At 42.8% G+C, this 25,290-nt stretch overlaps 1 protein-coding gene across 1 annotated transcript in view; it reads left to right on the top strand.

The window, feature by feature from the left end:
• PLA2G10 (phospholipase A2 group X) overlaps positions 1 to 24,481 on the top strand; it is a 392,252-nt gene extending 367,771 nt beyond the window's left edge. The window contains exon 4 of the mRNA XM_044089415.1: positions 23,948 to 24,481. Within this exon, the coding sequence (XP_043945350.1) occupies positions 23,948 to 24,096 (149 nt within the window). The 3' untranslated portion in view covers positions 24,097 to 24,481. The remainder of the gene's footprint in view (positions 1 to 23,947) is intronic.
• Positions 24,482 to 25,290: the final 809 nt, after the last annotated feature.

Below are 25,290 nucleotides of genomic sequence, written 5' to 3'. Positions count from 1 at the left end.
GTGGGCCATGGGAGACCAGACTCGAATACAGGGAATTATATTGGCAATTAATCCTGGATGCTTGCAACGATTCAGGACTTAATGATATGATGTCTTTAAAACCTGTTCTCAAGCTGAGGTCTGCAAAATTGTAATATGTTTACATTTTTATGTATATTCATATTATTTTATCCTGGTTTATTTATTTAAGTGAATTCTTGATTTTATATACATTTTCATGTGTTTTATTATCTGTCCACCAGATGGTGCTAGACTAGTATTCTATATTATTTTAAGTTACTTTATGCCATTGCATTTTAAATACTTTTAAGCAATATATTTAACAAGCATTATTTATTTGAATTTATTAACTAATACATTGTACATTTTAAAATGAATATATTTTTATATGAACAGTTTTAATATGAATATTTAAATGTATTTTATTCAACATTTCAAAACTGTAACATGCAGTTTAGAATCCAGTCTTTCTGTATCTTGGTAACTAATTGAATCATTGATTTCACTGGTGTATTCAAACAGAAAAAGTTATTTAACTAGGTAACTATGATGTATTTGCCCATCTGATGAAGTTCTATGAGACGAAAACGTAAGGGGAAGTGTTTTTATCAGCGTTTATGTTATTTGTGGATGTGTGTTCCTTTTGCTGTGTTTGAACATTAAATTACTTGTGTGTTGGAACTGCTGGTCTCCGGTGCCTAATTTTGGATTACTAGTTACGTTTTGGGCACTTTCACCACCACATCTTTGCTGTTTATTAGAACTACATTTGTACAGATGTCTATCTCCTTGTGAAAACAGTTTCAAGATGATGCAAAGTAGTGTACAGTCATCGGGTTGTTAATAAATATGTAATGTTTTGAAGGACAGTCACAGTATAGGATACGCAATGTTTTAGAGGAGTTATGTGTATATTAAAAGGATAGTGTTAAATGTGAGTGTGTGATAAATTCGGAGAAATTACATCATTGCTCAGAAGGAAGAATGCGCAAATATATTTTTCCTGTACACTGTACCATGACTAGAGAAAAAAATGCATTCAAGTGTTCTGAGTTGCCAACAGGAATTTTTTTCTTCTAATAATTTATTTATTATTTATTGGCATTTGTTTACTGGGAAAGTCCAACTGAGCAGTGTTCTTTTTCAGTGTAGGCCAGGGAAAAAAGCTCCTTTATATTGATGCGGACATCATTTGCGTTGTTTCATCATTTACAGTCAGTTTCATTCATAAGCAACTGTTCCATCCTTCAGACATCCTTGACATCAGTTACATCATTTACAAACAGTTTTGATTAAAAATAACAGTTACGTGAGTTGTATATGAAGTGAATGATTTTTGTTAAATACAGGGATATAAATGTAGTGCAATATCATCAATATGAACGGAGATGAGATAATGGAGGAGGATATAGTTATGATAATATTATATTACATTTTGTGCTACAGAGAGTTATGGCATGAATTCATATAATTAGACCGCGGTGGTGCAGCAGTTAGCATTGTCGCCTCACAGCAAGAGGTTCTCCGGTTTGATTCTCGGCTGGAGCGCCTTCTGTGTGGAGTCTGTATGTCGTCCTCGCGGTCGAGTGACATTTAAAGACATGCAGGTAGGTGCGTGCATGAATGGGTGTGTCTTCTTTGAAGGCTGGGCATCGGGCTGGCACCTCAGCACCCTAAAAATCCACTGCCAATCATTAGCAGACCAGAGTTCCGCTGTGGCGACCTCTAACCGGGAAAAGCCAAAAGACATTAGTTTTATACTATTACCAGTTTAACCAGGGGTGGTACAGGTGCAAAGAGCCATTTGTCTACTAGGAGTTGCTTTAGTTTGCATTGTAATAAGATAGCATAATTTCATATTAAGGATTTTTTACATTATTATGCAGAAAACCATTGCAGCATAGCAATCTGGAGTTGCTAGTACAAAGATTCTTTGGTCATATACAGATGATGTGATGAACCAGCACAATAGAAAGGATAAGCCTTGTATCACACTTGCTAATGGATTTTGCTGATGTACATCTCTGAAAACTACCATCCTTGTAATACTTGAGCAGTGCAAAATTTGCTGTACACAGCAGTTGAAAATCTTATTGCATAATATTTTTGTGTTCATTATTTAATAAATTGACATACACTTGCTCTATTTATTATTATTTTAGAATTATTATTTTTACAGCTTGTGCAAGAGCTGCTGGTATATTACTTTTCTATATAACAACAACATTGTTGACAGTGTGTAAGGCTTGCATGTGAAAAAATAAATTACATACCAGGTTCCCTATGCAATTCACAAAACATAATGAATTGCAAAGCAGCATTGTTGCGCACTTGGATGGCCCCATTTACTTTGTAGCTATGCAAAGTAAGGAGGTAGCAGAATTCTCTTAATGGCACAGTTCACAAACAGAGCAAATGTACCCATACAGACTACATGAAAATCAGTCTACACAGTCAGACTGTAGACTAACAGCATAAAAAACATGACTTGGGATCAGTAAGGAGCAAGTACATTGTGATAGTAAGATGTGCTGTCATGATAGATTCATATTCCAAACTACCCTACACCTCTGGAAAAAAACTTCCACTGCATATCAAACAGACTAGCAACCTTACCACTTTTAAGGTAGGCTTAGATAATTGAATGGTCATCCTCAAATTCTTCCATGGCCTGTCTTGTGTTGCCCTCCTTGAGGCTAGTGAGAACTTTTGAATATGAGTTTTTGACTAGCTTTGTATTGGTCTACGGACTAACTGCCGAGTATTAACCTATGAATCCATTCTGGGGAGTAGTGTCTGGTTAACTGACTTGCTCAGAGTCACATAGCAGGCAAGTGAAGGTGAAAGGAATAAAACCCTGTACTCTAGGCTATAGGAAGCACATGGTTGATCGCTTGGCATCAGACATGAAAAATAGTACTAATAAGCATACATGACCAATGAGGTCACAATGTCTTTGAATCGCATTACTTATATATGTGTACAAGCAGTAAATGATGAGCAGTAACCCTGTCTACAGCTGTCTTCTATTAAATATATATATATATATATATATATATATATATATATATATATATATATATATATATATATATATATATGGGTCTACTTCTAATAATCAAAAGCCCCCTTACCTGAAGATGACTTTACCAAGATGACAACAACAAACCGTTACTTTACTGAACAATCACCGTATTGAAGTTTTTCACAGGGTAACTTGGTCAACATGGGGAAATTTGCCCTTTTTCCCACTGTAGTGTGATCTTGGAGTTGGTATATTTATTTGGGGGGCTGTGGGGATGGGGGGTTCAGCCCCTCACCTGGATGGTTTGACAAACTGCAGTGTATCTCCTCATTCCATGTTGTCCCAGTGCATACTTACCCTGTGAAAAAATTCAGTTGTGTGATCGTACGATAAAGTAACAGTCCGTTGTTGTCATGTTGGTAAAGCTGGCTTTTGATTATTAGAACCATATATATAAAAAAATATAAATATATATATATATATATATATATATATATATATATATATATATATATATATATATATATATCCATATACAGATTCGATAATAATACAGGAGACTTGCAGGTTTAGTTAGCTATTGTCAGAATCCTAGTCTGGCAAAGTGGAACAGAAGGAAGACAGAAAACAGATAAAAACAAAATGATTTAGAGGCCATTGTTACATAGGAAGGTAAGACTTAGCAAGACCTATGTACAGTATGTGACAGAATAATATCATGATGTACATTTGTGAATCATGTTACTTCCTCAGTAGCCAGGACAGTAGTATGATTTACTGTCATTAACTCATTTAATCCTGAACAGCAAGGCTAACTAATCATATTGCATTCTGACATGCATATGAAAAATGGTGTTCACAACATGTTTATTTATTTATTTATTTAACATTTGATATTATGTAGTCCTATCTCACCGTAATTCTTGCTGGATGGGTTCTTAGCTGATTCTCAGCTCCAACTCGGCCGATACTAAAGCTCGAGAGCTTTTACTAACTCGAGGCTAACCCCTATCCCATGGTGCATCACGACAATTCCCCAGATCTCATCTGCTACGAAAGCCTCGAGGTTGTCTCCTTACTGGCTCATTGGCTAAGTAGAATATTTTTCGATAATATTTGATATTTTTCTCTGTTTTTCTTCTTTTAGTCTATATTAAGAGTTTTACCTATTACCGGTGCGATTGTTGAGAGTGTTTGCTCCCTTGTCCCCTTTTCTTGAGGATTGTATGGCCCGTTTTAGTTAGAGGGCCATAATTGCCCATTTAAATTAGAGAGCCTTTCCTCTCCAAGTGCTAGTCCTTCTTTCCTTCTTTATATATATATGTAAATATTCTTCTTCTCTTGTTAGTAGTACTTTGCCTTGCTGTTATTGTATTGTATTGTTATCTCTATTACCAGGAATATGTCCAAAGATAAAGACAAAGAACATAAAGAACACCGGCCTTCTGGTTTTAAAAAATGCGACAAGTGTTCTCAAAAAATGTCTTTAACTGACAGTCACACTAGCTGTGTATGCTGTCTTGGGGAGGCTCATTTACAAGAACCCTGTACTTTCTGTCATGCCTTTAGTACTGGGGTTCTTAATGAAAGAAAAAGAAAACTGATAGACAGGGGCCTTATGACTAGTTCCTTCCAGGAACAGCTTTAAGTATTCCTTTACCAACATCCCCTTTGATGTTTCCACTCTTTTTGGACATCAGGTATAAGAGACTGACCAGGTGCGAGCAGGAAGGGAAAACCTTATCTGCTGTTGAAGTCCGTTTCTCCCTTCCTTCTAGACCCTATCCCAAGGGTCATACAGGAGGGAAAATGTGCTTCTGTAAATCCCAAAAAGCTTTCCTTCAGGCACAAGGTCAACCCACCCCTAGAGGCAGAGGGGGAGGATATAATGGAAGACGTCTCGCTCGCGGCAGAGGGGGTCCACAACATCAGGGAGATAGAGATGCTTTCTCTGATCATCCCTTCCATCGCCTCTGAGGGGTTGCCCGACTGTCCGTCTCTGGAGGTAGTTGCGGGTCATCTCTCACTGTACCCAAGCATCTGGCTATGAATTTCTCAAGATCATTGGGTACAAAATATAAATCTGAAGTTGTTAATCTTCTTCCTATTCATCACTGATGGGTTCGGTTCCGAGCCCTCAAAATCGAGTCGGTCTAATACCAAGCTCATGTACACCAAAAACTCTCGAGCTAAGCTGCTACCCACAATGCCCTTCTCTCAGTTACCTCAGATCTCATTTGCCGCGCAGCCATATAGCAGCGTTTCACTGCGCTCTCCAGCTAAGTGTTATATTTTTCAAAATATTCAATATTTTTTCCCTTAAAAACTCTTTTGTACCTACTTATCTTAACCAGCTCTACCCACGGGTATCTTCCTTTTACCATTGTCAGTAACTTCCTTCTTTACCCTTGTGATACTCTTAATACCATTGTTGGTATTTTTCTCTTTTCCTTCCTCTTTCAAGGCCCTTTCTGTAGGGCACGTGGTGAGGATTCCCCCAGAGGCAGAGGGGGCTCCAATAATGGAAGACGCCCCTTTCGGGGCAGAGAGGGTCCCCAAAATCAGGACTCCAGGGATTCTTTCTCTGGGCGACCTTATCAGTGCTCCTGAAGCGCGCCCGATTCATTTCCTCTGGAAGCAGTCAGGGCTCAGTTTTCTCTGCACCAAGCTGCCTGGCACTCTATTACAAATGATCAGTGGGTGCAGAGAATAATTTCCAGAGGTTATTACATCCCTCTAATCTCTTATCCAGTACCTCCAAAATGCCTTCCCGATGTTCCACCCAGTCAAAGGGAAGAGGCAGCTTCAGAAATAAGAAAGCTGTGTCTAAAACGAATCATCCAAAAAGTCCTCCCAGACCAGTGCAGATCCAGTGTTTACTCAAGATTCTTTTTGGTGCCACAAAAGACCGGGGACTGGAGACTCGTTTTGGATCTCAGTCAACTAAACAAATCAGTAGTTCAGACCAAATTCCGCATGGTCACAATACAATCCATTCTCCTATTTCTTCGGGAGGGTGTGTGGATGTGCTAGATAGATCTCCAGGATGCGTATTACCTCATCAAAATGGACAAGTGCTCCAGGTGTCTCCTTCGCTTATGTCTGGGAGCCAATCATTACCAATTCAGAGCCCTGCCATTTGGTCTCTTGATGGCCCCCAGAGTGTTCACGAAATGCCTAGCCGTGGTAACAGCTCATCTGAGACTACAGAGATTCCAGGTGTTTCCATATCTAGACGATTGGCTCCTCTCCGCTCCCCACCAAGTGCCTACTGGTCATGGCCCTCCACTGCACTCTGGCACTGGCAGAGTTTCTAGGCATCACAATACACTGGGGGAAATCCAACCTTCATCCTACCCAACATTTGGAATTTATAGGAGCAGTATTCAATACTCAAACAAGCCAAGTCTCTCTTCCTCCTCACAGACTTCAGAGATTAAGATTGCAAGTACAAGTGATACTCTGTCAAAGGAAGGTGTCTGCAAGGGAAGTTCTACAGGCTCTGGGGTCTATGGCGGCAGCCATCCCAATTGTTTCCCTGGCAAGACTGCATATGAGACTATTACAATGTCTCCTTTTGTCCCAGTGGATATCCAATCTCCATCCTCTAAACTCACAGATCCAAATCACCAATTCCTGCAAACAAGATCTCCTCTGGTGGATGAGAACGGATGAAAATCTTTGGTGCCGCCCCTTCCAGACTCCCCAACCCAATGCCACGGTGACCACAGATGATAAGGTGGGGGGCCACTTTCAGGGAAAGACAGTCCAAGGCACGTGGTCCAGCTTGGAGGTCAACTTGCATAACAATGTCCTGGAGATGAGAGTAGTGCTGTTAGCGTTGCAGGCACTTCATCCGCTCCTTCCATCAGGAATGATTGCAATCCAGTTGGACAATATGTCTGTCGTCTGGTACATAAACAAACAGGGAGGGACCAAATCCTACCCCCTATGTCACGAGGCCATGAGAATTTGGCATTGGGCGATAGCTTCCAACCGCTTTCTTATTGCAATGCATATCCCGGGGAGGTCCAACAAGATTGTGGACAGGCTGAGCAGATGCATCCTCCGTCCACACGAGTGGTCTCTCAACCTGAACGTAACGGCAGAAATCTTCAGCCATTGGGCCCAGTCTTGCTGCGATCTTTTTGCTTCCCCCTCAAACAAAAAATGCAGCAGCTACTTTGCCCTCTTTCCCCCAGATGGGGAATCACCGAGAGATGCTTTGACTCACGATTGGCCTGTAGGTCTCCTCTATGCTTATCCTCCGATACCTTTGATACCCCTATTTCTAAAGAAAACAATCCGGTTGAGATGCAAAGTAATCTTCATTGCTCCTTTCTGGCCTCGACAAGTGTGGTTTCCCTTCCTCTGACCTCACCTATTACAACCTCCTTGGATCCTGGACACTCGTCAGGACCTGATATCTCCCCCACAAGGGCTGACTCCCCCAAATCTGTCCACTCTCAAGCTGACAGCTTGGTTTCTCCACTTCCATTAGTTGCCAGGCAGGAAACCCTCTCCTCACCTGTTCGTGATATTATTCTGGCCTCCCATAAACCATCCACCAGAAAACTCTACAGAGACAAGTGGAAAAGGTTCGCTATCTGGTCTAATAATCACATGCTAGATCCTTTTTCATCTCCTACAGCTGCTATACTCCAGTATCTTTCTGAGTTGTTTAACAATGGGGCATCAGCTTCTACTATTCAAGTACATTTAGCAACTATTTCCAATTTCCACAATGGTTCGGATGGCGTCCCTCTTATCTCCGCCCAACTTTGCAAGTACTTTCTCAAGGGAGTTTTCCATAGCAGACCTCCTATCAGGCAACCTGTAGAGACATGGAATCTCTCTCAGGTTCTACTGTCTCTCTCTCTACCCCCCTTTGAGCCTGCTGCGACATGTGATCTAAAATTCCTGTCATGGAAATCTTTGTTCTTGGTAGCGGTCACATCAGCCAGATGGATATCTGAGTTACAAGCCCTATGCATCAAGAGCCTGTATATAATCTTCCATAAGGACAGAGTATCCCTTCGTACTAACCTATCCTTTCTCCCCAAAGTGGTTTCCGACTTCTCTATTAACCAGTCCATTGAGCTCCCTGTGTTTTTCCTAAATTATTCCAACAAAGGAGACTACTGCTTACATTCATTGGACGTGCATAGACAACTACATTTCTAATTGAACAAGACTAAGTCCTTCCACAAGTCAGACCAGCTTTTCATTTCCATTTCTGGCCCAAGAATGGGATGTGCTGTATCAAAAGTTACTTTATCAAAATGGTTCAGAGATTGCATTACTTTTTCATACTCCCTTGCGAATGAATCTAAACCTGTTCAAATCAAAGCTCATTCAACTAGGGCCATCACAAGTTCAGTTGCCTTTCACTCCAGGGCTTCCATGGATGACATCCGTGCAGCAGCCATTTGGGCTAAACCCCATACATTCATCAAACATTACAAATTGGATGTGGTCTCCAGGGGAAGAGCGGCCTTTGGCTCAATGGTTCTCAGGAATGTTCTTCCATAATGGCCACCCAGGTTCTTCAAGTAGCTTGGGATTCTGTCCCACCAGTGATGAATAGGAAGAAGATTAACAACTTCAGATAAAGAAGTTATGTCTTACCATAACGTTCCATCTGAGTTGTTGATCTTCTTCCAGTCATCACACCCTCCCACCGTCTCCCCCACCAAAGGCTCCTGGTGGATCTTCTGGGTCCTTGTGCTGTTTCAGGGCCTCTGTTTTTCTGTTTTCTCCTATATGTTGCATGCAAACTCGATCTGAGGTAATTGGGAGAAGGGCATTATGGGTAACAGCTTAGCTCAAGAGTTTTTGGTGTATGCGAGCTTGGTATTAGGCCAACTCGGTTCTGAGGGCTCGGAACGGAACCCATCAGTGATAACCGGAAGAAAATCAACCACTCAGATGGAACATTATGGTAAGACATAACTTCTTTTTTCAGAGGTTACCTCATTCCCTTTGTTTCCGATCCCCCGGTAAATCGGTCTTTACCAGAGGTGCCACCCATTCAGTTCGACCATGCACCATCACTAGTCACCTTGTTGCTTCAAAAAGAGTCATCCAAGAAGTCCCCACAGAGCAAAGAGGATCTGGAACTTACGATTCTTTTTAGTTCCAAAAAAAACTGGGGACTGGAGATCAATTCTAGATCTCAGCAAACTCAACAAGTCTGTAAAAGAAATCAAAGTTCCATATGATCACTCTGCAGTCAGTTTTTCCCTTTGTCAGGAAAGACAACTGGATGTGCTCCATAGATCTTCAGGGCACGTACTACCATATCAAAATGGACAGGTACTCCAGAAGACATCTACGCTTTCGGCTGGGAGCCAGTCATTTTCAATTTCGAACATTGCCCTTTGGCCTCACTACAGCCTCCAGAGTGTTCACCAAATGTATGGCAGTGGTAACGGCTCACCTAAGATGTCAAGGATTCCAGGTGTTTCTGTACCTAGACGACTGGCTCCTCACTGCTACCACCAAGCACCAACTAATTCGAGCCAGGGACAAGACTCTATCCTTGTGCGCCAGATTAGGGATTACAATAAATCTAAAAAAAAATCCACCTTATCTCCATCTCAGCGCATTGTTTTCTTAGGGTCAGACATAGACTCAACCACCATGACAGCAAAACTGACACTAGAAAGGATAGAATAGTTGCACAACCAAGTCAGATTCTTGCTGAAAAAAGACAAAGTACAGGCCAGGATAGTTCTTCAGGTTCTAGAGACTATGGCTTCCACCATTCTCTTAGTTTCCCTAGCCTGTCTACACATGAGAGTACTTCAGTGGCTACTGTTTGCCCAGTGGTCAATGCAGGATCTCCCCTTATCTCACCAAATACTAATCACAAACTCCTTCAAGAAGGATCTAACATGGTGGTTACATACAGATCAGCTTCATCTAGATTGTCGACTTGCTCCCCCTCAAGAAAATGCAGTCTTGACCACGGACACTTCCCAGATAGAATGGGGGGGCATTATCTGGGAATGACGGTCCAAGGTGTCTGGCAGGATCACGAGAACCACTTGCACATAAATGTTCTGGAGATGAGAGCGGTGCTATACGCGTTGTAAGCACTTTACAGTTCCCTACCCACTGGGACAATTGCGATTCAGTCAGACAACATGTCTGTAGTGTGGTATATAAACAAGCAAGGGGGAACCAAATCTTACCCATTTTGTCGAGAGGCACTAAAAGTATGGAAATGGGTGATGGACACGCAACGCTTTCTGGTAGCAATGCACATTCCGGGGAAGTCCAATGTGATAGCAGACAAACTGAGTCGAGCAATTCGGATACCTCACAAGTGGTCCCTGAATACAGAAGTTGCAGAAGAGATTTTCTGAAAATGGGGCCAGCCTTGCTGTGACCTATTCGCCATGTACATGAACACCAAATGCAGCAACTACTTTACCCTCATTCTGCATCCAGCGATGTCACCCAGGGATGCTCTGGTCCACAATTGACCTCTGGGACTCCTTTATGCTTTTCCACAATTTCCTCTCATACCAAAAGTGATTCAGAAAGCAAAACTGTTGAAGAGTACCCTGATCCTCATTGCTCCTTACTGGCCTTGCCAAATCTGATTCCCCTTCCTGTGGCCCTATCGCTTGGAGGAACCATGGATTCTGGAACGATCTCCAGACCTCCTGATTCATCAATCAGGACAGTTCCATCCTACCATCCAAACCCTAAAATTGACACCATGGCTGTTCCAGTTCCAAGAATAGCCAGGTGTATTTCCCTTTCTCCTACAGTGAAACACATCCTGATTTCTTCACACAAACCTTGCACCAGGAAATTACATTCCAGTAAATGGAAAAGGTTTTCCATTTGGGCAGCTAACGAAGGCATAGATCCCTACTCAGCTTCCATAGTGTCTGTCTTGCCCTTCCTTGCATCTATTTTTCAAGAAGGAGCTGCAGCTGTTACCATTAGATTCAGTTAGCTGCCATCTCTAATTATCATTTTGGCAACATGGGAAATTCAGTTATGTCTCACTCTTTATGCAAAACCGTTTTGAAAGTCCTCCTTCTCAAACCTTCAATCAGGCATCCACTGGAGCCCTGGGACTTGAACTTAGTTCTGGCCTCATTGATTTCTCCACCTTTTGAACCGTCTTCTTCATCTGACTTGAAATTGTTGTCTTGAAAGACATTGTTCTTAGTTGCTATAACATCTGCTAAGAGAGTTTCAGAATTGGAAGCCCTCACCATTCGACCTCCTTATATTATTTTCCACAAGGACATAGTCTTCCTCAGAACTAATCCTTCCTTTCTCCCTAAGGTATGTTCAGAACATAATCTAAACACAACTATCGAATTACCAGCATTCTTCCCAAATTACAGTAACAAATCAGAATACAGACTACACCAATTAGATGTCCACAGAATTCTCCGATTTTACCTGCACAGGACTAAAGATTTTCGGAAATCAGACCAATTGTTTGTTACGTTCTCAGACAAAAACAAAGGCTTGCCTGTCTCTAAGGTCACTTTGTCTAAATGGCTTTCAGATTGCATGTCATTTGCTTACAAAATTCTGGGGAAACAACTACCTGCTAAAGTAAAAGGCCATTCAACTAGGTCAGTATCAGCTTCATATGCCTTTAGATCAAAACTCCTAATGGATACCATTTATGCAGCAGCTACTTGGGCAAGACCTCATACCTTTGTCACTCATTACAAATTGGATTTGGCCTCCTGGGACAGGTCATCCTTTGGTCCACTGTGCTGAAGAGTCTCTTTGCTTGAGCCACCCGGGATAAAGGTGCTAGGGACGCTGTCCCACCTAGCAAGAATTATGGCGAGATAGGACCACATAACATAAAGAAGTTATGTACTTACCATAACATTCCATGTTTGTAGTCCATTTCACCTACATTCTTGTGTCCCACCCTCCTTTCCCTTTCCTGTATCCTGGAGGAACTGGTGAACTATCCATTATGCTGTCCGACCTTGTTGTAGTTGTCCGTCCACATGGCATGGATAGTAATACAAAGTATTCTGTTTGTATGTGCATAGTTATTGATAGTATAGTTACTATTATATATGTAGTCACTTTCTTGCAAACAAGATCTGGGGAATTGTCGTGATGCACCATGGGACAGGGGTTAGCCTTGAGCCAGTAAAAGCTCTCAAGCTTTAGTATTGGCCAAGTCGGAGCCAAGAATTGGCCCTGAACTCATCCAGCAAGAAAGCAGGCGAGATGGACTACAAACATGGAACATTATGGTAAGTACATAACTTCTTTTTTACTGGGAAAGCCCAACTGGATACATGTCCTTTTTCAGCAGAGACCCGGCGAGAAAAGCTCCATGAGTAATAGCAAATTTTAATGCACAAATTACAATAATCAATAAAGTAGAAAGTAAACAAAATGTAGTATACATAAGAAAATAAAAAATTTGTTACATCATGCCAACAAAACTTTTAGTTATGTACTTACCATAACTTCAGATGTATGGGATCCATCTCACCTACATTCATAACTGATGGGTTCGGAGCCAATCCATCGGCTCCGACTCGGCCACTATATAGTAGAACGAAGTCTCTAATTGGCTGGGCTACCCCTTATCCCAGAATGCACCACGCCTGCTTCCCCAGATCTTGTTTGTTCGCTTTCATACCTACATCCAGACACAGAGGCATACCAGCAACTGTAACAAACTAAAGTCCTTCAAGAGAAAAACTCAGTAAGAAGCAACATTCCCTCTAAATCCAATGGGAAGGGGAAGGAGGAGTGAATTATGAATGTAGTGAGATGGATCCCATACATCCGAAGTTATGGTAAGTACATAACTAAAAGATGTAATGGGATCCTATCTCGCCTACATTCATAACTGATGGGACAGCGTCCCTAGCACCTAAATCCCGGATGGCTCATTGGAAAACACTCCTGAGAACTGTGGAACCAAAGGAAGCTCTACCCCGAGAAGCCACATCTATCTTGTAATGAGAAATGAAGGTGTGTGGAGAAGTCCAGGTAGCGGCCGCACAGATATCATCTATCGATAATTTGGAGTGGAATGCTACAGAAGTAGCCATTGCCCTGGTAGAATGAGCCCTGACTGGGAAAGGTAGCTCTTTGCTGGACCGTGAATAAATGAAGGAGATGCAATCTTTAATCCATTTGGCTATGGTGGTTTTAGCCACTGGTTGACCCAACCTATTTTCATAAAGGACACAAACAGCTGATCTGACTTTCGTGTCTGATTGGTCCTACTTAAATAAAAGCATGATTGTCTGTGAACATCCAAATGATGGAAGATATATTCTGCGCTATTGGAGAATTTGGGAAAAACACAGGAGCTCCAAGGATTGTTGAATGCATAAGGGGATGCTACCTTGGGCAAGAAAGAGGATTTAACTTGAGGGACACTCTGTCTTTGTGAAAGGTCAAATAAGGAGGATTAGAACAGAGAGCCTGAAGCTCTGAGACCCGCTTGGCAGAGGTTATTGCCACCAAAAGGCGGTTTTCCAAGATAGAAATTTTATATCACAAGTAGCTGCTGGTTCAAAGGGGCGGGCAGTTAAAGAAGCTAAAACCATATTCAGGTCCCAAGGGGGCACAGGATGGGCTATTGGGGGCCGAAGGAGCCACGCTCCTTTAAGGAAAGATTTGCAAAGCCTGTTTGCCATTAAGGAAGGCTCAAAGGAGACATGAAAATTAGAGATAGCCGCCAGTTGGACTTTAATTGTGGAAACTGAAGAGCCCAAATAAAACAAAGAAGCCAGGAATTCTAAACCTGAGGTACTGGGGCGGTAAGGGGATCTATACCTCGTTGCTGGGCCCAAAGAGCAAACTTCTTCCACTTGCTGGAATACAGTTTAATAGTGGAAGGTTTGTGGAAAGAGGACAAAATGTGGATGACTTCTGGAGAAAAAGAGTTATCTCTGACTAAGGTTGGAAGTGGAGTAACCAAGCGGCCAACCTCAAGGACCTGAGGGATGGGTGAGACTGTCCCAACTGATGAGTCAACAGGTCGGGCACCAGGTCCAGAAACCATGGGCCCTCCACCGCATACCTCAGAAGGAAGGGGAACCAAACCTGACGAGGCCAGTGTGGAGCGATCAAAATCATGTCGCTCCCAAGATAAATTGCCTTCTCTATCACCTTCGGGAGAAGGGGAACCGGAGGGAAGGCGTAAAGTAAACCGGGGGGCCAACAGTGAGCTAGAGCGTCCCTGGGAATATGCCCCTGAGAGGGAGTCAGAGTGAAGAAGTCCCTGCATTTCGCATTGTGAGGACTGGCGAACAAGTCATAACAAGGGAGGCCCCACTTGGCGAAGATGTTTGCAGCCACCCTGTCGTTGAGGGACCACTCGTGTGGTAACAGGAGAGTTCTGCTCAGCCTGTCTGCAATCACATTGGATTTCCCCGGAATGTGCGTTGCCACTAGGAAACGCTGGGTCGAAATCACCCAATGCCACACTCTCATGGCCTCTTGGCAAAGAGGGTAGGACCTGTTTCCGCCTTGCTTGTTTATGTACCAGACTACTGACATGTTGTCGGATAGGATCGCAATAGTACCCCGTGGAAGAGCATGATGTAGTGCTTGCAACACCAGTAGCACCGCTCTCATTTCCAGGATATTGATATGTAAGTGCATTTCGTGAGCCTGCCACGTGCCTTAGACAGACCTGTCCAGATAATGACCCCCCCACCCTGTCTGGGAGGCATCTGTGGTCACCGTGGTGACGGGAGGCTGAAGGGCAAAGGGTCGCCCCTGGTCCAGGTTGGACCGAAGCAGCCACCAACGTAGGTCCTGACGGCAAATTTCGGTAATCTGGACCAAATGGTTCAGGGGAAGTTCCTGAAAGGACCATTGAACCGACAGTAGCCATTGCAGCACCCGCATGTGCAGCCTGGCTAAGGGGACTAGTAGAATAGTCGAGGCCATTGTGCCCAATAACTGCAGAATCAGTCTGGCCTGAACTCGTGATCTGGGTAACAAGGTTTGAACCTGAGACTGCAGGACCTGAATCCTTTCTACCAGCAAGAATGCCCGCATTCTTCTTGTGTCTAACTCTGCGCCTATAAATGTAATACGCTGAGACTGCTGCAGCACAGATTTTCCCCAATTGAACGTGATTCCTAGTGAATGACCCAAACTGACTGTGGTCATAAGCGCCTGAACTAGTAGATGCTTGGAGGTGGCAGTAAGGAGCCAGTCGTCTAGATAGGGAAACACTTGGAATCCTAGACTTCTCAAGTGAGCTGTCACTACTGCCAGACACTTGGTGAACACCCTGGGAGCTGTGGTGAGACCAAAGGGCAGTGCTCGGAACTGGAAATGACTGGTTCCCAGGCAGAAGCGTAAATGACTCCTGGACTCTTGACTTATCAGAATGTGATAGTAAGCGTCCTTGAGATCTATGGAGCACATCCAGACATCCTTCTCCAATAACGGGAGAATGGACTGAAGGGTGACCATTCGGAATTTGGATCTTTTTACAAAGCGATTCAATGATCTGAGGTCCAAAATGGGCCTTAAGTCCCCTGTCTTTTTTGGCACCAAAAATAGTCTTGAGTAAGTTCCTGATCCGATCTGGTTGGCAGGGACAGGCTGGATGACTTCTTTTCTTAGCAGCTTTGAAACCTCGAGCGCTGCTTGATCCCGCTGACTGGGTGGCACGTCCGGGATTTTCCTGATAGGAAGAGGGGGGATCTTGATGAAAGGGATGAGATAGCCTCCGGTTATGGTTCGGAGCACCCACTGATCCTTGGTGATAGATTGCCAAGCCTGTGGGTGTTCTGCAAAACGACCCCCGACTGGCTCCGGAGATGCGCAGTCGGGCCACGTCTCAGGGACTGGGAGCGTAGGATGGACCACGAAAGGAATCGCGGTCTCCAGAGTTACAGGGGCCTCTGCCACCTCTGGGGCGGCGTCTTCCTGAATTCCCCCCCCCCTGCCTCTAGAGGGGGGATCACTCAGTGGAGTAGGGAAAGGCCTTTGAGATTTCCTGAACCATATTTTCCCTCCTCTCTGGGCCTTGGGATAAGGTCTAGAGGGAGTGGAAAAACGGGCCCCCACGGCAGTCAAGGTCTTGCCCTCCTGCTCGCACTGAGTCAGTGTGTCCTTCACCTTGGGTCCAAACAGGGAGGACCCATCAAAGGGGGCGTCGGTGAAGGAAGACTTAAAAGCCTCCGCAAAGGGACACAAGCGTAACCAAGCGTGTCTTCTAAGAGCCACGCCTGTTCCCGCTGTTCTACTCGCCCCTTCGGCCGCATATGAGATGAGCCTCATGGACGAGTTGACTATCGAAGATAGGGTAGTCATCTGGGCACCAACAGTTTGGGCTAATGCCTCAGGAAGATTACCCGTAAGAGACTCACCTAACTCTTTGAGGAGGTCCCTTTGGAGCCTGGTAAAATGACAAAAGGTAATTCAGCGACCGCAGGGTAAAGGCCGCTGAAGAAAGGGTACGCTTCCCATACCTATCCATGCTCCTGGAATCCTTATTAGGAGGGTGAATAGACATTGAAGCCTCTGCCACATCTTGCTGAGTGGCAGATGCCACCACCATCGCATCTACTGCAACTCCTTTAATCAAAAATTCCTTTTGAGGAGGGGCTGAGAGGAACTTGTTAGGCCTGGTGGGCACCGGTTCCACAGAGTCAGGGTGTTCCCACACCCTTCGAGAGAATAAATCTAGTAGTTCATCGAAGGGTGGAGACACCCAGGAGGCGGAGGGCTGGGCCCCAAAGGCCTTGAGGAAGACTGACTCCTCTGCAGAAGGGGTTTTGGACTGCCAATCGCCTCTCTGTCTCAGGATTTCGAGGATATCTGAGAATGAGACGTCATCCGAGGACGATTTTGGGGACCCCTCCGCATCATCGAGGTCAGTATCTGATGTGATAGACTCATCCTGGGAGTCAATATGCTTCCTCTTGCACAATTTTTTTCTTGGAGGTTCATCTGAAGCAGATTCAGAAGGACCTCCCGGGAGAAGGGAACCCCCCAAGGGGGTATCCTCAGGCCCTGGGGCCCCACTGTCGTGGGATTGAAGCACACCAGAAGCACCAGTTCCCAAGTCTAGGGACGGTGAGGTAGAGACTTGCTGAGCCGGCAAGGACATGGCCAGCGCACTCCTCATGGCCTCAAAAGCAGGACCTCCAGACTCTATGGAGGACACCAGCTGAGAGACCACGATGGTACCGGGAATCCCTGCGGCCGATGCTCCGAGGGGAAGACTAGGCACCGAAGCTACCAGTTCCAAAGTGTTCCCCTTGGCCTCGACCGAGGAAGTTCCGGTACCGAACCTCAACGCCGAGGACAAGGTAGGAATAATGGTCGGAACAGAGAAGCTCCGAGGGAGTCTCGGTTCCGACTGGACAACTCTGCTCCGCTCTACCATCACCGACTCCAACGGCTCTGAGGAGGTTGGAGGAGGAATCGGATGCGTCGAAGTGGGGGCCGGCTCCGGAGCCGAGTGGGCTGGAGCTGAGACCATTTTTGCAAAAACCAGGGACTGGAAAAGCCTCTGGATAACTCTGTCCAAATCTGAGTCTGACAACCTGGAGGATTTAGAGGAAATAGATGGGGGGCGAGACGACTTCTCTCTCGGCTCCGATAGACCAGGGGACTGGCTCCGAAATGGCTCCAACACCATCGGCAATGGATCCAGAACCGTATGAATAAGCATCGGCGCCGAAGGAGACTTCGGGGCCGAGGGGGGGGAGTCTGAGCTGCACACCTCCAACGGCTCCGAGACCAAAGGAGCCGAAGCAGGTGATTCGCCTCTCGATCCCCCAACCTGCGGCTCCGACACCAATGGAGCCAAGGAAAGAGGTATCGAGGCAGACCCTTCCACCTGAGGCTCCGAAGCCATTGGAGCCGAGGAAGAAGAGGTCGACCTATGCTTCTTGGAAGTCGGTTCCGACGGACTGGTCGGAGCCGACGACCTTTTCTTTTTAGAAGCTGGAGAGGAAGGAGAAGCCAAAGCTTCCTCAAAAGAGGGCTTAATAAGGCCCTTAAGGATCAATTTATTTTTACATTCTTGAAAGACCCTAGAGGAAAAAGCATGACAAACACTACATGTTTCCTGCAAATGTTTCGGTCCTAAACAATACACGCAAACAGCATGGCTATCAGTAATAGACATTTTGTAGTTGCACTTGGTGCACTTTTTAAAACCAGACTTCTGCTCTTTTGACATCCTGTTACACAATTATATTTACCACGAAAAGTAACCTTAAAGTAGGGCACGAGCCCTTGACTCAACAACGGGACTGGCCCAAGATACACAACACAAAATGGGCAGAAGCCCTCTAACTAAAAATGGGCTTAGCCCGATAAAGTAGGACGTACAATATGAAAAACAAACCTAAAAGTAGACAGTTTTAACACATTGACTCTTAATAAGGGCAAAGGCCCTCTAACTTAAACGGGCCTTGCCCAGTAAGTAGAAAAAATCACACTGAAAACAGTTCACACACACACATAAAGCTGTTAAAACAGCTGTTTATTCAATAAGTGAAGAAACCCCTAAGTCAAAAGACCAAAAAAGTAATAATAAACCACTTAGCTCCAGCCAAGTCGAGACCACGTCTAGCTTGAAAAGCGGCAAACGAGATCTGAGGAAGCAGGCGTGGTGCATTCTGGGATATGGGGTAGCCCAGCCAATTAGAGACTTCGTTCTACTATATAGTGGCCGAGTCGGAGCCGATGGATTGGCTCCGAACCCATCAGTTATGAATGTAGGCGAGATAGGATCCCATTACATCCTAGGCTTTGAACATCACTAGTACTATTTGTAAGTATGACTTATGTCAAGATATAAGGTTAAGACAGACCAGTAGGAATAAAGATTAAACACCGGGGAAGACGTTGGATATGGTTGGGGTATACTGTCATGTATCAGAGCATTCACAAGGGGTTAGTACAGGAACATAGCCACTTATTTTTTAGATAGGCTTTAAATGATGGCTTAAAGTGGTTAGTGGATGCAACTGAGAGAAGGGAGTTAGGAAGGGAGTTTCATATACGAGATATACAGCTGGAAAATAAAGATTCTCCTGCAGTGTTGTTGGCCTTGGACACAGTGAGTAAGTTCTTATTATTAGAGCAAAGTGGTCTGCTGGAACTGTAAGAAGGATGAGATTTTGTAGTGCAGGGGTTCTGGTTGGTTGTGTTACAGTTTTGTGAGTTAGAGAGAGTTGGTTGTAAAGAATAATGTTGGGATGTTCAAGCCAGTCTAATATCCTTAAAGCTGTACAATGAAGTGTTCTATATGGGAAGTCAGATGCAAACTTAGCAATTTTATTATAACATGCTTCTAACTTAGATAAGTCAGTTTCCCTAAGATTAGTTAAAATTGGAGAGGCATATGATAGAGTGGACAGCAGATGTGTTTGTGCTAATGTAATTTTGGCCTTTTTGGTCAGGAGCCTTTTGTGTCTATATAGATTTCCAAGTTTCTTATGGACTTTTTCTATTGTTAGGGAGACATGCAAGTCAAATTTTAGGTTATTGTCTATTTCTACTCCAAGAAACTTTGTATGGATTGTTGGGAAGATGACAGAATTGTCTTTAGCTATTATGTTAAATGGTGGGCATGAGATAGATGTCTTGTCAGGTTAGAAGAGTAATAATTTAGTTTTGTTTGGGTTCAGGATTAGATGGGCATTGGCTAACCATGTTTCAATTCAAGATTCCTGTGTTTGAGAACAAAGAGCTGATAGAGAAGTTGCAGCGCAGGTAAGTGTTGAATCATCCACATACTGTATTATAGCTGTGTGTAGATTATTAGTAAAGAGAGAGAAAAGGAAAGGCTTGAGATAGATCCTTGGGAGACACCAATGGATAAAGGAAGGTGTGGAGATAGGTTACCTTGCCATAGAACAGATTGTTGACGGCCAGATAAATAGTTATTAAATTAAACCAAGCTGTGGCAGATGGTGAGAAGGTTAGTTCAGTTAGTACATCTATTAATTTGGAATGGGAGACCATATCAAAAGCTTTTGATACGTCTAGAAAGATGGCAGATACAAAGTTATTGTTATTCCTGTGATGCTTTACAATGTTAGTGAAGGATAAGAGAGCTGTAATAGTACTATGCAATGGGCGAAACCCATGCTGAGTGTTTGAGAGAAGGTTATTTGTTATTAAGAAGTTTATGACCTGGAGATGAATACACCTTTCAAGTAGCTTAGAAGGAGGTGAAAGAATAGCAATTGGATGATAGTTTATCAGGTCTGTGAAAGGACCCCCATTATGAAGTGGGATTACATGGGAGATTTTCCACAGTTGAGGAACCTTGTTTTCGAGAATGGATCTATTTATCAGGATTGATACTGGGAAGGCTATGGATTCAGCTGCAATTCTGAAGTATTCACTGGGTAACTTATCTATGGCAAGTGTAGTAAGTTTTAGTTTCTGGAATAGTTTTTTTATAGTGGGGTAGAAAAAAAATGAGGCAGTGCTATTTGTAGACTTGGCTGGTTTGGTATCGGGAGTAGGGGTTTCCTGTTTGGAAAGGGTAATTATAGATTTAGTAAAATGTTTGCTAAAAAATGGTAGCCATGCTATCAGAATTGTTGTGGATGTCTGGGTTTGGTGTAGTAGACTTTCCTGGGTGAAGGATTGAGTTTATAGCAGGTCACAGTTCTTGAGGATTTTTTGATATGCGTTTTGAATGTTATGATAGAAATTTATTTTATCCTGTTTTATTTTTTTGTCTTATTTATAAGTTCCTGATACTGCTGTTTAGGAACTACTGTGTTAGTCTTATGCCATAGTTCCCAGGCTTTATCTCTAGTTTTCAGAAGGGCCCTAGTGTCTCTGCGTATCCAGGGGGCATAGATTGATTTTACTCTGATGGTTCTAACAGGGACATGTGCATTTAATATATCTAAAAAGGATTTATTAAAGTGGTTCATTGCATCATCTAGGTCAAGGTATTTGAGTGAAGTCCAATTGCACCTTTTTAGGTCAGCTAGGAAGTTGTCAAGATTAAAGTTGTGTTTTTTCTAAGTTGTTTAAACATAGTAGGTTTTGGTGGGATTATGTGTTGTTGTATAAGAAATGTGGGTAGGTGGTCACTCAGACCATCAGGAAGGCAACCTGAAAGAGTGAGAGGAGTCATTTAGTAATATCCAATCCAAGGTTGATTGTTTTTTACTAGCTTTATCTATTTGGGTAGGTTCTTGAATAGTTTGTGCAAAACCATGCAAGTTTATGTGATGAATGGGGTGATCTGTATCACATGCAAGCCAGTCTAAATTAAAATCACCCACTATGAATGTTGTGGTATTATTTCCAGGTGGGATTTTCTTAGATTTATAGTTAGTGTGATATAGATGATTTTTGCACTGTCAAGTTGTGGGGTTTTGCAGCCAAGGAAGGTTAAAGTGAGATGGTCTTTAAAGAGGATAGCAACTCCACCTCTTCTTTTGTTGACTCTATCCACCCGTAGCATGGAGTAACCTGGGGGAAGTATTTCATCATCTTTTGTACCTGGTTTTAGCCATGTTTCAGTGATCATTACTATGTCTGGGGAGTATATGGCTAGAGTGGCATGGAGAATGTTTAATTTGGTGGCTATACTTCTAATATTAATGTTCATTAACAATAGGTCTGATTTTTTTCTGTTTAGGATTTCTGTAGGAGTGTTGAGACTAGAGTGACTAGGAGGGTTGGTGTTATCTGAGAGTGGTCCAGGGTTTGGGTGTATGTCACCACTAAGCAGTAGCCTAGAGGCAATGTTGGTAAGTAATTTCAATCATTTGATAAGATCATTGTTGAATAACTGAGGGTTATAGTGACTGTCTTTAGTAGGTATTATTTTAAATGGAAAATATTGGAGGCTAGTAACATTGACAAGTGTAGGAGAGATGGTGAGATATGTACATGGAGTAGTATGGTAAAGTGGGTTTGAGGTATGATGACAACTGGGTGTCTGGAATGTGTTGTGGCGATAAGTAGTGAGGTGAGACAGTAATATGAGTGCAGTAAGAAGTGATAGGTGAAGCACAATCATGTTATACATCAAGGAGGAGGAACCAGGATAACAGGAAGTGCATGTAATTAGATGGATAGACTGAGGGAGTGTCAGCCTAGTGAATAAGAGTAGAAGCACTGGGGGTGGGTGGGATATGGGGGCAGGGTAGGGGAGCAGAGTGAGCCCAAAGGGTGAACAAAGCAGTGAGAGCAAGCCCCAGCAGGAGGGAGTCCAAAAAAGCAATCAGGAGCTATGAAATGTAAGTAAGACAATACACTATGTCAGAGCTTTAATCTTACAGAAAACAAATATTGCTAGCAAGCACTTTAAGGATGAGTAGTGCTAGAGGAATTGGGACTGAACTAAAGTTTTGTTTTGGAAAAGTTTTGATCTTAGACTCTGGAGATCACCTGTTTGCATGCAGAGGAAATAAGGACCTTATACAATTAGCTTATTCAATTAACAGAGTATGTCGCAACCTAGTGGCAAACCTGATTAAAGCTCTCCAAGTTGGAAGTTGAATGGAGCTCATGCAGCTGTGCTCACCTTACAATGATAGTCACAAAGTAGGAGAAAATTGTTAAAGCAATTCAGTGACATTCGCCTAATGATTAAATGTAAAGGAAGGCTTGTATATAAAAGTAAGATGAGATTTCACAGGGCTGATCTGAGCTTTTGCTGAAACTTTGCTTCAGAACCAGTGGGGGATGCAATCCTGAGGCTTGTGGATGGCCCAAGCAAACTGCAAAAAAGAAAAATGGACAGAGTGTGAGCAGAAAGTGAATAGTACAGTTCTAGGAGAAATGTAGTCAAACTGTGAGATTTATGGATGCACATCTTGTTTGTAAATAAACCAGACCACTTTTAACTATATTAGCATTGCCACAGTTCATTTACAGCTACTACCTCAAGTACGACCATTACCCAGACATCCAGCACCATCCTTTGCCACAACAGATCTTCCATCATTTGCCCTGTTTATGCTATCTTGCTGCAGTGCAGCAGTTTACAGCTGAGTCAAACCAAATGCCACTGCTGGAAAGGGAATAAGTAATGCTCAGAGAAGGCTTGTACCTTTTTAACTAATAATGGTTGTGCCCTTACCTATTATATATATTCTATTTGGCACACACTCACACTCACGGATGCACAAATCAGATGAGAGAGTAGTAATGTATCTGGTTCGATAGGGCTCCAAATGGGTACTGTTTCCCTTCCCTCTAGGAAGTTTTGGCTGCTCTGATCTTTCCCTTCTTGACCAGCTGTCCATTATGTCAGAATGCTCCCAAATTAAGGCTGGTGATATTGCAGCATTGCTCTTAAGTGCCATGTTGGCAGAAAATGTCCCTTGAGTTCTCGGGTTGCATAAAGAGGTCTGAACTAGTCCTTTCCCTTATTCCAGTTCTGTTCCTTCCTGCTTCCATCAGAAGAACAAAAGGTGGTGTCTAATGAATATCATGGCTCATTACAGAAGAACACTGACAAACATTACTAGAATGGCCTGATTAAAGAAAGTATACATTCTTTATCTTCATCTTCTTCTTTCCCCCAGAAATATTTGCATTATGAAATACTTCCTTGTCTGTGTAGTCATACATGCATACAAGTGCGTTTACTGACATCTATCTTCTCCAGAAGTAAATGACATCATATAGAGGTGTATGACTACACATTTAGGTCACCTGTTTGAAGAGAAGACAGCAGAATCACCAGCTAAAGATGAAACCAGCATACATGCATTGTGATATTTACCTTGCTACTTTGGTTATGCACAATTCCTGATTTGGGGCATTACAGTTACCTTTATATTGTAGCAATCTCCAAAGTTAAAGGGAGTATATAGGGGCAGAGTCAAAGAACATACCATTCACAACATTCTGCTGCCTTTTAAAACAGAGAAAGTTCCAAAAAACTGATGAGTGAAAATTAACTTTTTCTTCTTTCTTTCCTAACAGCCTCAATGAACAGCCTCTGTAAAAGGCTAAGCTGCAAATGTGACACTGAACTCGCAAAATGCTTCAGTCAAGCACCCTTCAGAAGAAAGTATGTTTTTTGGCCGAAAATCATGTGTGGAGACGATTTTCCAACATGTAGTATTTATTAGGAAAAGAAAGAAAACATTCTAGTGATTTTTTTTTTTTACTGTGAATCCCCATTTCACACTATGTATATTTGAAAAAGCAACAGAATGACTTTATAATTGGAGATACTGGATGATGGAAAATATCCACAATTAGGACACTTCCTGCTGTTGTTACAATAAAGTTGTTCTAGTGTTATAATATGTAAAACCTTCCTACAAATTAATTTCATTAACGCTCATTTAGTATTTTTTTCTGGTATATATGCATTTATTGGAATCTGAGTCAAAACTACAGTAGTTAAAACTCTCATGAGAGGAGAGGATTAACTAAGCTATTTCTTTTTTTTCTCAATTGTTTTTATTGAAAATTTTAATAAACAAAAAATTAATATATAAGCTAACATAAAAGGCACAGTAGCGATGCAAGCAGTAAACACAGCACTAACCACAATGCAGGAAACAAAGCTGAAAGAACCACTGCTTCATGAACTTTAAAATTCAGATTTATTGTGATACAAACAGGAGACGTGGTAAGCGCTTTCACCTGGATAGGCTTCTTCAGACCAAAAGAACCCCCCCCCCCCCCGTACACCCTTATATGGCAAAAAGGCGCAAAAACAGATAAACCATTAAAGGCACAGTGCAACTATCATAGTACAGAACATAAATAAATTGCTTACTCTAAAATACATTAACCATAGTAAAATAAAAACGCCTGTACCACTCATAAAACATGAATAGAAATGCATAAACACAAAAAACTGCATAAATTCATACTAATTGCACAACACTAACAATAAATCCTCTCATAAAAATGCTCTCATAATATATGTAAAAAGCACAGTCATACATATCACTTCAGTCTCCTGGACTTCAGGAAAGGTCTCAATGGTACTTTCTCATTCAGTCCTGGAAAAACATCTGCTCTAAGTCTAACAATCCATTTAGATTCATTACTCTCAGTTCTACCCCTCACCCCCCCCCCAAAACTAGTGTGTGTAAGATCTAGTGCTTTAAAACGAAAAAGATGTGTGGAATCATTAGACAAGACATGTTTGGACAGAGCATTGACAGTGGAATGAATCCTGATCTGGTAGAGATGTTCCCTTATCCTGTCCCCCAGCCTCCTGTCCGTCTTGCCTACATACAACGCAGCACAGGCTCCACAGGAGGCCAAATAAACAACATGTGTAGATTCACAGAAACAAGCTGCTG

This window comes from Protopterus annectens, chromosome 12.part0, assembly GCF_019279795.1.
Source record: "Protopterus annectens isolate FY-2018-M chromosome 12.part0, PAN1.0, whole genome shotgun sequence".
NCBI lineage: Eukaryota > Metazoa > Chordata > Ceratodontiformes > Protopteridae > Protopterus > Protopterus annectens.
Note: the sequence above shows the minus strand (reverse complement) of the source record. Positions and strands in the feature narration are given on the sequence as shown.